The sequence below is a fragment of the Ctenopharyngodon idella genome, chromosome 17, assembly GCF_019924925.1.
Source record: "Ctenopharyngodon idella isolate HZGC_01 chromosome 17, HZGC01, whole genome shotgun sequence".
NCBI classification, from domain to species: domain Eukaryota; kingdom Metazoa; phylum Chordata; class Actinopteri; order Cypriniformes; family Xenocyprididae; genus Ctenopharyngodon; species Ctenopharyngodon idella.
This window is the reverse complement of record NC_067236.1, coordinates 24,329,160-24,343,955: the sequence shown is the minus strand read 5'-3', so window position 1 is coordinate 24,343,955 and position 14,796 is coordinate 24,329,160. Positions and strand designations below refer to the sequence as shown.

General features: G+C 37.4%; 1 protein-coding gene across 2 annotated transcripts in view; it reads right to left on the bottom strand.

The window, feature by feature from the left end:
• Window positions 1-405: 405 nt before the first annotated feature.
• sorcs3b (sortilin related VPS10 domain containing receptor 3b) overlaps window positions 406-14,796 on the bottom strand; it is a 100,931-nt gene continuing 86,540 nt past the window's right edge. For both annotated transcript variants that reach the window (XM_051867727.1, XM_051867728.1), the window contains 4 exons: window positions 12,979-13,078; window positions 11,293-11,398; window positions 10,841-11,076; window positions 406-1,323 (listed from right to left, as the gene is read on the bottom strand). In XM_051867727.1, the coding sequence (XP_051723687.1) occupies window positions 1,262-1,323; window positions 10,841-11,076; window positions 11,293-11,398; window positions 12,979-13,078 (504 nt within the window). In that variant the 3' untranslated portion in view covers window positions 406-1,261. The remainder of the gene's footprint in view (window positions 1,324-10,840; window positions 11,077-11,292; window positions 11,399-12,978; window positions 13,079-14,796) is intronic.

The window sequence follows — 14,796 nt, the reverse complement described above, 5'->3', positions numbered from 1 at the left end:
TGTAGAGACTACAATATATCAACAATGAATTAACTATAAAATAATAGTTTGTTAATGATTTGTAAGTACTTTATTACTGCATACTTATTATAAAGTCTAGTGTTACCAAAATTTCAATACAGGAAAGAAACTGAAATATACCTGGAATGGTGCACAATGCAGATTTATGCTGAATCACAGTGTTTACTTTCATTTCAGCAGAGAAGCTCTTTTGTATCCTTTCATTTAACGTGATCCTATTAAAGATTCTTCAGTGTCACAGGTCACCTGCTGTAGACTATTTACTGGAGAAATGAAAAGATGATGGGTGTTTGGAAATTGCCTAGAGAAATTGGGACACACAGCCCATCCACTTGTTACAGAAATGTCATGAAAATCCATTGTAAAGAATCAGTGGGCAGTCACTAATGTAAAAATACATTTATTCAGATTAAAGTGACTTTCAGTTCACAGTCAAATATAAAACTGGCTGTCAGCTATTAGCAGCGATGAAACATGCACCCCAAATGAGTATACTTCTAGGAATATAGTATTGTGAATACTAACTAAATTAAGAATATGTTGCCATCTTACAATATTAATACACATTGACAAGGCACAAATGGACACGTACAGCAGATGAGGCTTCTACACAGATGAAGGTACCAACCTCTATTTGTGCCATGTACATCTACTTGATCCTAAAACCATGCTCCTTATGACCTCTTAACATCTCAGAGACACTATCAATTCAGATGAGGTAAGCATAAATATGAACATACATAAAGCTATAAGCATATTTCAAATGATTAAATATTGATTTTCCCGTATGAAAGTGTAGCATATATGTTTTTTGATCTCTAAAAGTGAGCTGTTTGTTTACAAATGTGAGGCAGTTTATCTTAATATATCTACAAGTTAGCATGCGGAGAATGATCTCTTACTTTTACAAAAGAAACTTGGTGCCCCTGCTTAGGAAGAATAGATCAATTTTGCTGATCACTTTAAGAAAGAATTGTATTGGGGTGAAAGAAACTAATCCTTTAAGCGCTGATAAAATATAATTCTAATGTTTTCGGTAGAGATTTTGATTCAATTTACACCTGTAATTAATAATACCTTGATTAACACTTAAGGAATTGATTATTTATAGAGCTCAAATGTAAAACACCACAATAATAAAAAGGCATAAGCACCACAATAACAGGAAAAGTTAAGGGATAAAATGTTATAATTATACATCTAATACAATTGATATTTCATCATCAAACCTTCCTTCATTTCAGACATTGGTGCAGTTTGGTATCTGTCTGGTCCTAAGCCGCTCTCCAACCCCAAGGCCTCCTAAACACACACACATACACACACAAAGCAGAAAATCACGGTGATTGCAACCAACAAGCAAGGTCAACTTTGTGATCAATGCTTTCCACTTCAGTGTCATGGGATCAGTCCTTGATTGCTTTGAATCAAAAAGTCTTGGGACACTCATAAGACAATCACCTTCCCTGACAGCAGAGTAATAAAAGTAGAATGAATGAATTGGGGTCCATCCACTGACCTCATGCTTACAAACAACAGATAGACACAAGACAAGCACATCTCTCTCCATGCTCCTTGAGCACCAAATTGCATCTTTATAAACATTAAAGCCGACAGAAAAAAAAAAAAAAAAATTCACCTAGTTGTATTGAATGTGCACTTGTAGTGTACTGTAAATCCTAAAAGCATATTTAAACAACAACAAAAAAAAAACCCTGTACTTTTAGATAATATATTATTAATGAAATAAAAGACCACTAAAGTGTACTTAAAGGGTTAGTTCACCCATAAATGAAAATTATCCCATAATTTACTCACCCTCAAGCCATCCTAGATGTGTATATGACTTTCTTCTTTCAGTCAAACACAATTGGAGTTATATTTAAAAATATCCTTGCTCTTCCAAGCTTCATAATGGGAGTGAATGAGGCTCAAGATTTTAAAGCCCAAAAAAGCACATCCATCCATCATAAAAGTGATCCATACAGCTCCAGGGGGTTAATAAAGGCCTTCTGAAGCGATGGGTTTTTGTAAGAAAAATATCCATATTTAAAACTTTATAAATAGTGCTGTCAAAAGTACAGCGTTAATGCATGTGATTAATTTTTTCAGTTTAATCGTGCTAAAAATATTTAACGCAACTAACGCAGCATCCATTTTTTTTCCCCGTCACAATTTGGCTAGCGTTACATTATATGACCATGCTCTTTTCTACTATTCAAGCACGACAAGACAAACGAGAACGTCCTGTCTGTGAATGTCGTGTCTGTGTGACACACATGACTCGTGTGTACATAGACGCACACCAGTATCGAGTTCTCTTTCGCGCTTGAACAAACAATAACACGGAATTATGAATAAAAACACGGAATAATTACCAAAATGCCCATTTTGTTGAGTATCCTCATAAAAGCAGTCTTAAATAAGTTAAATAACATCTTAAATGAACTTAGAGTTGGTGAGAAAATAAGATGCACGGCAGGTCTTAAAGTCACAACATCCTAATAAACCAGTTGCTGTGATGTTAATCAAAGAACAAAGTTAACAGAGAAAATTGTTTTTTAGTAAGGATTAATCTGTATTTAATTTATAATATATGCAGTGAAGACTGTATTTGTGTTTGATAATTTCCTACCTGTTAGAGAGGTAGGAAGACCACAGGTAAATATGACATTTATTATAATGGGTTTATGTGAAGATTGTTTTAAGTTCACTTAAATTAAAAGTTATTGTTTTAAAGCCTAATAAATGTTGAAATTGATAGCTTTTAGTTCCCTTTCGAAAGGGAACTCGCACTGCATCCTGAGACAGTTTGGGGAACGCCTCCGCGTGACTGGTATCTGAAGCAACTGTAAAACAATCCTATTGGCCGGCGACAGCCTATGACGTCATACTAGTGTGATCAGAAAGTATATAAGGGGCACCTATAGAACATGTCATCCTCTTTTCGTCTTCAGGGACTGTTTTATTTGAGGCACGCTGTTTATATCTACATAAAAAATGGCCTGGTAAAGCAAACATTTCAAGTTGTGTGCACGATCCGTGTCATAAATATTTGACACTTGATAACACACATGACTTGTGCGTTCTTTGTTAGAGCATGCATGCCCAGTTCCGGAGGGAGCTGCTGGCGTGCACTGTGAGCATTTCCTGCTGAGGAAGCTCCACTCTCGTTTGTCTCTCTTCTCAAGGGAAGAGAAACATGCTTCTGTGCCCAGTAGCTCGGGTCCCGCTCACGCTGAGGCGGAGAGGAGACTGAGATCATAGGGCTCACAAAGGCAGCTCGCTGAAGAGATTGAGAGACACGTTAATCTCTTGCACGCTTCAGCGGCTGATGAGAGTGTTTTGCTGAGTGAGGATGTGTTGTCTCTTGCATCCTCAGAATCAGCAGACAGTGCTTTGCTGGCATCATGCAAGAGCAAATGATGGTAAAAAAGGCAAGACATCCAAGCCTTCATAGCGGTCTGCCCTGCGTATGACAAGTTGTTGGGTGTTATGGAGCACGTGTCATGCAGCCACGTATCAGCTGTTATGAAAGCGTGTTAGTGTAGAGACCTCTCGTGTAAGATTGAAAACAGGAACGGTTTCTTTCCGGCCATAACCCCCCAGCTTCCGTGAACTCTCAAAACATTTGCAAACTATCTCGTGGTTGAAAAAACAAACAAACAAAAAACATTGACTTTGAAAGGACATACGCGGCAGCAGGTCATGCTGCGCTGCACACTATGGCAGTGCTTTAAGCATACCAAGTGACCTGCTGAAAGACTGGACCTGCATTCAAATCTTATATTAAAAAAATAAATAAATAAAAAAAAATGTGCCAGTCCCGGTCTCCCCAATCCTTTCAGGCTGTAGGAGCATGACAGGCCCCATTTACATTAAGGCCTCCGCTCTTCGAAGTCACAGGTTGAGCTCTGTAGGTCACCTCACCATTGGCGAGAGATGTTATAAATTCAGTGACCTCAGCTCCCTATAGAAAGGAATAAAGGGGTCATTTATTTATAACATTATAGATTATATTTTATATAGGGGCAATTTAACTAGGGCCCTGGAGCTTCCATTCTTCGGAAAGGTTATCGTGACACCCTTACTGCCTCCTCTCCTCTGAGAGTCGTTTTGTGAGGTCTTAATATAGTGGGTAGCATTTAGAACGAATATCACCTGTTGTGAGTGGCCTGGCCTCCTCTCATTTGGAAAGTCATTTTGAAACCAAGGCTGCTGCTCATCTGAGCTCCAGATATTTTATATTTCAAATGTTTGGCCCTCTGGGGGGTTCCTTGATAATCATTCTATGTTGAGTGAGTTGGCTTCCTCTCGTTTAGAGGGTCTTTCTAAAAAGCTGAAGCCACCGCTCTACTGAGCTCCAGATAAGATCACGATTTCAAGTGTGTGGCCCTCTTTAGGCCTCCTTGATAAACCACCCTATGCTGAGTGGAGTGATTTCCTCTCACTGAGAGAGTTTTGAGGCATTATGCTGAAGCCTCTGCTCCCCTGAGCTCCAGTTAGATCATGACTAACTCTGTGGGCCACCTTGACAACCACACTGTGGTGAGTGAGCTGACTTCCTATCATCTGAGAGTCAATATTCTGAAGCCACTGCTTCATAGAGCTCCAGGTGGACAGTTCCCCTGTAGTGAGTGAGTCGCTCCTCTTGCTTAGAGAATTGTTAGGCTGAAACCTCCATTCCACTGAGCTCCAGGAAGGTCTTGAATGAGTGTTGTTAGGCTTCCTCTTATTTAGAGAGTGAAAAGCACTATGCTGGAGCCTACACTCTCTAGAGCTTTGGTTAGTAGCATTATCTAGCTTCTGGCCTTTTAGAGCAGGCTCTCCTGTAAAAGCTCCTTGATTGTATCCATTAGGTTGTGGAGTTGAGCATCCTAGGCCTCCTCCGTGGAACTTCAACCCGTTGAGGCCTCCACTCTTCCAGAGCTTAGCTCAGACAGCAACCTGTCTTGGAGCGTGAATCATTATTTTTCAGGCCTCCACCCTTGAGCTTTGTCTTAGGTCAAGCTGATATTAACTCCCCTTGTTCAGGGTCTTCTAAGAATGCTTCAGAGCTCTGCACCCTTTGTGTTCAACACCAATGATGAACAGGTCGAGCCGACTAAGTACTTCCTCCTATTCAGGATGGTGTTGAGTACGCTCTATTAGAGCTCAAGCATTAGCCCCGAGCCCATGCCTGTGGTATTCTGGAGTAGTAGGCCCTATATGGAGGCCTCCTTGACAGTCTGGTTGTATGAGTTCTGTACTCCCCTTGTTTGAAGGGTAGAAAGTGATATGCTGAGTACATCACTTGTGTGGCAATGTGAATGAGTACTCCAAGCCTGCACACCCCTGATGGCTATCTCTGTTAGACTCGTTTCTAAGTAGTTGGCCCTCCTCAGGCTGCCTTGATGACGATCCTCCGGATTAAACTACATTCCCAGCACTTCTAGCTAGTTTGAGTGTCCTGGATCCCCAGAGTACACAGACTGAGTTCACGTTGCAGGCTCCACAGGAGCCTCCCTGATTCTAGCCCCAGAGCTTGGCTGATACTCTACTTGATCAAGCCTAGGAAGTACTCCCCTCATGTTAGAAGCTTGTTCTGTAGAGTACCTCGCTCACTGAGTCTGGTCAGAAGGTTGAAGGACTCGCGTGAGTAGAGTCCACCTCCCTGGTAGATCAGCTTTTTAGAGCTGTAGGTACTCCCTTGTTTAAGAGGATCATCCTATATAGAATCTCGCTCCCTGAGTTTGGTCTGAAAGGTCAAGAGATTCTTGTGAACCCCCTGGGTAGATCAGCTCTTGATAGAGCTGGGGGTACTCCTCTCATTAGGTCCCTATGTAGAGTACCCAGCCTCCATAGTGCTTTGAAAAAAAGCGCTCTGTAAGTCCAGGGCGAGCAGAGTAACTCCCATATTTACCTGTGGTCTTCCTACCTCCTCGTTGCTTGTCTCTTTATCTGGTGGGAGCAGGTTACTGCCTCTTCTGCAGTCCCTCTCATCTGGTTGCCTCTCATGAGGCTAGTATGGTAAGAGACGCTGTTTAGGAAACAGACAGGTTGTTGTTGGCTAGACTAGGTCACAAGTCAGACTGGGTTAGCTTCCATGGTGGCTCTGGGGGTTAACAACTATGTCCCCCTAAAAGTGACTGGCCAAGGCTCCTTTTAGCCCCTGGCCATACTCCCTTAAAGGAACCCCTTCCCAGTGAAGATGCTGGTTCCAAGCCCTTGAGCGGCCTTTGACAAGTCCTTCTGTTACTTTACAAAGGCACTTTTTCATTGAGGCGTGTAGCTCCAGCAGTGACCGCATGGAATTCTGTCACTAACAGCCTAGTGTGTGACCAGAAAAAGGGTGAGTGGTTCTGCCGTTTCAGTTGGAACTGCCATTTTTCGGCATGCACTCCCCTCAGCATGGTAGTGTGGGTATTTTGTAGGATTGCCATGGTTTTACAGTTACTTCAGACACCAGTCACGCAGAGGCGTTCCCCAAAGTGTCTCAGGACGCAGTGTCCGTGGTTTTTTCCCTCTTCTCAGGGAACCAGGGTTACAGTCGTAACTTGAGACGTTATATTGTAATGTTGAATGTTAATAATTAATGTTTAAAAAAAAAAAAAAGTTGTGAGAAAATGAGATGTGCATCAGATCCGTGTCATCTTCGCCAGCGGCAGGTCTTAAAGTCAAAGCATCCTAATAAACCAGTTGCTGTGATGTCTGTTGTTAATGTTAATCAAAGAACAAAGGTAACAGAGAAAATTGTTGCTTTAATAAGGATTAATCTATATTTAATTTATAGGTAAAACATTATAATAATGTTCAGCTATAAGTCACTTATAAATTATTAGTTAATGATGAACGAATCATTTACAAAACATGACTATATATTCATTAATGATTAATAAGTGATATACTAACATTTTATGAATGTTTTATTAACTCAGTTATAAGTCATTTATAAATTACTAATTAATGATGAACAAATCATTTACAAAACATGACTGTATATTCATTATTGATTAATAAGTGATATACTAACATTTTATGAATATTTTATTAATTCAGTTATAAGTCATTTATATATTATTAGTTAATGATGAACAAATCATTTACAAAACATGACAATATACGTTCATAAATAATTAATAAGTGGTATGCTAACAATTTACAAATATGTTGTAAGTTATCTTATAATATGTTTAAATCATGAAATAAATCAAACAGATCATTAGTAGATGGTTTATAAGTTATTAGTTGATACATTATTTATCACTGATAAATCAATGAAGTATTTATGACAAAATTGTTTTAGTATCATTATCTCAATAAACAATTGTTAATCATGAACAAATGATGAACAAACCATTAGTAAATGATCAGTATATGATTTATTGAAGTTGTAAGCTGGTCTGTGTTCAAAAGCACAAACATGCAGGTACGCTAAATCACTATTTTTAAGAAGAGTAATTTATTTGTTTTGAAGTGGATGAACATTTAGAAATGCCTTACAGTCAGGTGATTCCAGTGGTTTGTGTTAAATCCTTTCACTCATCAGCACAGACTTGTGTTCTGTGTGGAATGTGTGGGATCTAGTGATAAAGTGAACCTCTGAACCGGTTTTACCTTCCACTGAAGCTCACATCAGGTGCACAGAGTTAATGACTCCATGTCTGTCAGAGAGGACAGCTGTCTATACCCTCACCAGTCAGCACTCACACTGCAATACACACTACAAAGTGTTCAACACCTGTTATAGATAACGTGTAAACGCATGAATAAATCATTTACAAAGCTTTCTGCATCCCCTAATCTAAAGTGTAAACTAGTCAGTACTTGTAAATGTGTTACATATCATTTGTAGACCTTTCTTACCTGTTACAAATTATTTGTATATGTATACAAGTCATTTATAATGCTTTCTGCATCCCCTATTCTAAAGCGTAAACTATTCATCACTTGAAAATGTGTTACACAGTATTTGCAGATCTTCCTGTTACATGATCCATCTCATTCTGTCACTTTACCCAAGCCTAAACTTTACATTATTTTTTAAAAAATAAATTAACACTCTGCCACCGTTTAATCAGCACTTAATCATTTAATTTTTATTTTGTTTTTCTAGGGACAACTCCTCACCATAACATGAAAATGCACCATGAACTGATCATAAACGTAGTCCATTATTTCGTTTATTTAATTTCAAGTCTTCAGAAGTCGTACGATACCACCGTGTGAGAAAAAGATTCTTATTCCGTAATATAATCATTAAGCATTAATAATCGTACATATCCGCCATCTCATCCATTAAAACTTTCAAAATTGGCGATTCAAAGAATACGACACAGGTTTGCAGCAGTGACGTCAAACCTCGCTCCTTATTGGCTGTCACTACCATATTTGCGACTACCATAGAGTGTTTGCGACATGCCGAATTTGAGTTGCTGTGTTGAGTTGAGATCAGTGTTGCCAAGTCCGTGGTTTTCCCGTGGAATTGGGCTACTTTTACACTGTTGCCGCGGGTTGTTTTTCATGTCCACGGGTTGAATCGACCAAAAATAACGTGATATTTAGCCCCTGGAATGCGAATTTTACCAGGGGAGCCCCATCTAAAATGCAAATTTTGTCCCCCGGAAAGCAATTTTTACTGTGGGACCCCCCTGAAATGCGATTGGGCTAGTTTTGAAAACCTGGCAACCCTGGTTGAGATGCAGCGCGACGCTTTGGAGGGTGGAAATGCAGATCAGGGGAATGTTCGCAGTGATTATATACTTTAATTTCATTCTGTAACTCAAAAATTATGTTTTGCTGTCAGAGCCCTGGTAATGTAGCACACGCGTCGTTTTGTCTGTTCTTTATACTGCTTTTTGTAATGTTTTAAATAAATTTTTGTGATTACATTTATTCACCTGTTACATTTCGTATATTGTCAAAATGGTTATGCTTAAGGTTATAGGGTGGAGTAGGGAGCTTAAAATTATTCTTTTTATACAATAGTATATCAACTAATATTACACTCACTGTAAATATATGTATATTGCATTTTTATTTTTGTGAAGTGGATAAAAAGTGGTCATGTTTAGGTATAAGGGGTGAGTTATGGGCTCAAAGATATCTATATAATAGTTAAATATATTTGCATAAAAATATTATAATTTATATATAAAAATATATAATTTAAATATCATATAAGGGATTCATATATATTTTATATCCTGTAACTGAAAGGTATACCAGAACCTTTGCATATGGTAAATAAATGGTAAATTTACAAATTGCAGTTTGTACATAATTTCTGATCAAGAAGATCTGCAAATTATATGTAACACATTTACAAGTGATGAATAGTTTACACTTTAGAATAGGGGATGCAGAAAGCGTTATAAATGACTTGTATACATATACAAATAATTTGTAACAGGTAAGAAAGATCTACAAATGATATGTAACACATTTACAAGTGATGAATAGTTTACACTTTAGAATAGGGGTTGCAGAAAGTGTTATAAATTACTTGTTTACATATACAAATAATTTGTAACAGGTAAGAAAGGTCTACAAATGATATGTAACACATTTACAAGTACTGACTAGTTTACACTTTAGATTAGGGGATGCAGAAAGCTTTGTAAATGATTTATTCATGCGTTTACACGTTATCTATAACAGGTGTTGAACACTTTGTAGTGTGTACTGCAGTGTGAGTGCTGATTGGTGAGGGTATAGACAGCTGTCCTCTCTGACACACATGGAGTCTTTAACTGCTGTGCACCTGATGTGAGCTTCAGTGGAAGGTAAAACCGGTTCAGAGGTTCACTTTATCACTAGATCCCACACACTCCAAACAGAACACAAGTCTGTGCTGATGAGTGAAAGGATTTAACACAACCCACTGGAATCACCTGACTGTAAGGCATTTATAAATGTTTAAATAAATTACTCTTCTTAAAAATAGTGCTTACCTGCATGTTTGTGCTTTTGAACACAGACCAGCTTACAACTTCATCAACAGATCATATACTGATCATTTACTAATGGCTTGTTCATCATTTGTTCATGATTAACAATTGTTTATTGAGATAATGATACTAAAACAATTTTGTCATAAATACTTCATTGATTTATCAGTGATAAATAATGTATCAACTAATAACTTATAATACTGGATCAGTGATACTGGGGTGGGGGGGTTGGAGGTGGATGGGTCGACTGTTCTCCCGTGGTAGAAATCACATTCCGGGGGGCAGAAATGCGAACGTAGGGGCACCGCGATGCGACCGCAAAGGGCACTTTCACTTTCGTGATCAAAGGGGCAAGGGCTCAAGCTTTAAAGAACTACAGTTATTTTGATGTGTTAACTAACATACTAAAGCACATGTAATGTACTTGATTATAATTTTAACTGTAGTGTGTTATTTGATATTACATTTAAAGTTAATATTTTTTAAATGTACTAAATTGTATTCTATACATTCAGCAGTACAATTTATCCATATTTCTTTAGTGTACTTCCATATATTTCCATAAAAAGTAGGCCTACTCTTTTTAAAAGTATGCTAATGTGTACTTTTTTCCCACAAGAATTGTTAAGAAACTAACCGAGTAGATAGATTCAACAACAACAACAACAAAACCTAGAACAGGGGTGTCCAAACTCGGTCCTGGAGGGCCAACTTGCCTCAACATACCTGTGTGGAAGTTTCCATTATGCCTAGCAAGACCATAATTAGCTGGTTCAGATGTGTTTAATTGGGAGTGGAGCTGAACTCTGCAGGACAGTGGCCCTCCAGGAGCAGGACTGGACATGACCTAGAACATATGTTGTGTATGGGTTGATTACTTCTCTCACCTGGGTTCTGAGCCTCCAGCTCTTTCTCCATCAGTTCTCTCGGAGGTGGCAGATGGCTGAAGCTGTTGTGTGTTCCAGTGTTTGAGGGAAACGGTGTGTGTGTGGTGTGTGTGCTGCACGAAGTGAACGAAGTGGCTGTTGTATGCATGCCATTCTTCTCCTGTCCGACAGTGCTGATCATCTCAGGCTCCTTCTCATGGGTATCCTCTGTCTCCACATGGATCCATGGGATTTTACTGAGCAGACAGAACCAAAACTAGTGTTATGGAAAAATACTGGATGCATTTGTTGTTTCTAGTCAAAGTAGAGGAAACAGTTACTGATGCCAGTAAAGTAAGTAAGGGTCATTTGTCAGCATTGGCTGGTATTTTCAGGGTATATCAAAATAACAGCCCATAATTAGCCTAGATTTGTTGAGCAGAATTGGGAGATTTGGGAGAGGTGAGGCTTACCGTTTGAACTTGTAGATGAAGAGAATGGCCAATCCCACCAGGCCCAGAGAAACCAGTAACAGCATGGCAGAGCCACTGGGGAGAACACTGGAGTCCACCAGAGGTGCTGCAGGCAATGTTAGACAGCACAACTAGTTAGTCTCAATGTCTCATCTCACAGTATACTTGAAGCCTGCATACTTGAAGCCTGCATACAGCCTTCACTGAGCAAACACTGCATATCTTTTTCCCCAAAACTTTTGTATACAGTCTAAGAACTTTTAATATAATTTCCAAAATGTCCTTCGTCGTGTGACAATGCAAAAATCTATTTGTTAGGAAAACTTTTCTGATTAAGTATATACGTAGTTATTGATATTATAAGACGAATAGTTACATGCTTAATCTTTCATACATTGTTTATAGGGACTAATCATAGGGACTAATCATTTAAACTGTGTTTATCAAATATGATACAGCAAGTACTTGAGTACATTTATTTCATGACTGTATTATGCCCATTAAATAAAAATGACAATCAAATCATTTAATCATTGCATAAATTTTATGTGATTAAAATGATGTTGATTGTCAATTTTTTTTTTTTAAAGATTTAACTGCTCTGACATTATTCAAATCTCAGTGACTTTCATTATAACTCTTGGTAGAATATTTTTATTAATTACAAATTTTATTTACACACACACACACACACACACACACACACACATACAGCATTCATAATATTATGTATATACACATTACATGTAATAGTTATGTTGATTATAATAAATTAAGAGGTTTCTTTATGAATAAAAAGGATTATGAACAAAATCAAACTGCTTCAAAGATTTAAAATGCATTCAATCATTTTAAAAAGCATTACAAAAATAAATTAAAATGATTCTAAATCTTTTTTTTCTCAGAAATCTTTAATAAGTAGAAATGAAAGAAGACAATGTGTATATGTTACTGGTATAACAACAACTGTGAAAACAAGAAATCTGTTGACCACAAATCTCTTTGCTGTCTCTCAGAGCGTGTCTGATAGTGTGAGAGGCATATCCATTTCAGTAATTCTAAAAACTGTCTCACTCGTTCACCACACACACACACACACACACACACACACACACGCACGCACACTGCAGTCCATCCTTCAGCCCTTTGAGGGTTGACGCATGATGATTGTGACCTTTCGGCAAAATGCAGGAGGCAATCTGAACCTTTTCCTGTTCGGAGCAATGAAGACAAATGGCCGTGTCTGAAAAGGGTAGAATTATATGTGGCAGAGAGACACCCTTTATGATCCTGTAATGTCATTTCCAACTCACTATATTGGTCATGCTCAGACAGGCTCAGCATTATCAATATTAATCTAAAGTCCAGGGTAGAGTATCTGTTCTCTTGGATTTTTAGCTCCAAGAGAATTTTGAAGGATTTGACACAATGGATCGTCAGCAAAGTAATGATGTAGTGTACCTTATATAACCACAGAAGCGTAAAGTAACCTCAAATAACCACAGGCAGCGCTGTCATTTACCACAACAAGGCTGCAATTAAATGCAGAACACAATGCAGTAGACAGTTTAATGTAATTCATAACAACAGACAACAAGCATATTGTGTTTCCTCTGGAAGGGTCATCTGAGAACATTGGTTGTCCTATTAAAGCCTTAGGAACAGAAACTTGTGTTCAGGTCTTACCCAGTGTGAGCTGAGACACAGACACAGTGACCCGTGTGTCAGGCTTCAGATCAAACTGTATCAGGTTCTGATTTAAAGCATTCATGAAGACCTCCGACATCTGAAACAAGAGGAAGATGATGGTGAGTGATGACGAGGAATAGGAGAGCTAAAATAGCAAAGAGGTAAGTGAAACCTGTTATTTTTCTAAATGATCTGAAATGAAATCAGATTATTATAAAAAATATTTAATATGCAAACCCTAATGAAAAAAAAGATACTAAAATGCATTTGAAATACATTTATTTTGTGCTAAGTAAGTGCTGAATAAAAATACCCTGCAATTGTACTTTTGGTATACTAAACTGCTATACTTAAAGTCTGCTAAATTGGAACAACTAATTTTGTATTTACAGTTTTTTTTACAATCGCTAGGACACATTTCTCAATACTTAGGTCACTTTTTCAAAACTCTTCACACAGTTCTCCTAACCAACTTTCATCTTGGCACAGAGGTTAACTTCACATTCAAAATGCACCAAATCTACCAAAACACTTCATACATGTCTCAAATCAACTCATTCTTCCAGAACACTAACAAAGGTTTTCACTGAGCAAACACAGTTTGTCACTCATAAAACATCGACCTAAAAACACTAACATCAGTTAGCATTATACAATGTTTTCTTTTTTTAAATTTCTTTACAAAACAAGAATGACACTCTCTACTGCTTATAATTCACTGCAGTTTATGTTACATGGTCCATGTTTACATTACAGAACAAAATTATTCCTAAGTTTCCCCTTTTGAATTGATGGTAATGAAATTGAAAGACTAATGCTTGTGTAGGTGTTCAGTTTCATCTAATTGTTTTGATAGTATTTGATTTTTTAGATTCAGAATATATTTCATAACTATATTACTGTAGAAATGTAGCAAATTTCTGTCTTATTCAGTTTTGTATTATATTATTGTTTTGAACTTAAGTTTAACAGTTTTGAAAACAGTATGTAAGCATGTGCAAATTGGCCTGTACGTACAATAAGTTTTGGCAGTTGTTGTGTCTGAGTGAGAAAAGAATTCATGAAATTTGAGAGATGTAGTCATTGAATGCATTTTGTGACAAAGCAATGATAATTGATCCTCAGTTTAGCCCACATAGACTTCTGTTGTGCTCACTGTGTGAAGAGTTTTGCAAAAGTGACCTAAGTATTGAGAAATGTGTCCTAGCGTCTGTAAAAAACTGTAATGTACTTTAATTGTGCAGAAGTAGTGCTGAGGTCCAACTAAAGATATACTTAAGTATATTTGATTGTGCTAAAGTGGAACTATTGCAAGTATACTTTAGGTACACTTTAAATATCTTGCATTTAAAGACTGATATTATACAGAGATCATACAATCCTTATTACAGTTACAATTGCTAACAAGCATTTACCAATACTTGAAATACTTTTCTAAACTCTTAACACAGCAACACACATCACAAAACTAGCCAAATTACAAACAGTAATTTTCTGCTGAAAACCATATTTTATTAAATAAACACAAACTCTACATTTCAAAATGTTAAAAACCTTTTTCCACATTTGCTAACTCTATCAAAACACAGCAAACCTGATTCAAAATCGAGTTATTTTGTTAAAACACTAGCACTAGTTTTCTATCCAACAAGAACATATAGTCAATGATTGCGAAATGACTGTCAAAATACTAACAATTGATGGCATTACAAAAAATCGATTATTTGACATGTTTCAGTTCTACCTGCAGACAATATAAAATCCATTGTTTTTATAATTCAGTTTCCTTTTAATGCAATAAAAGTAGAATGCTTA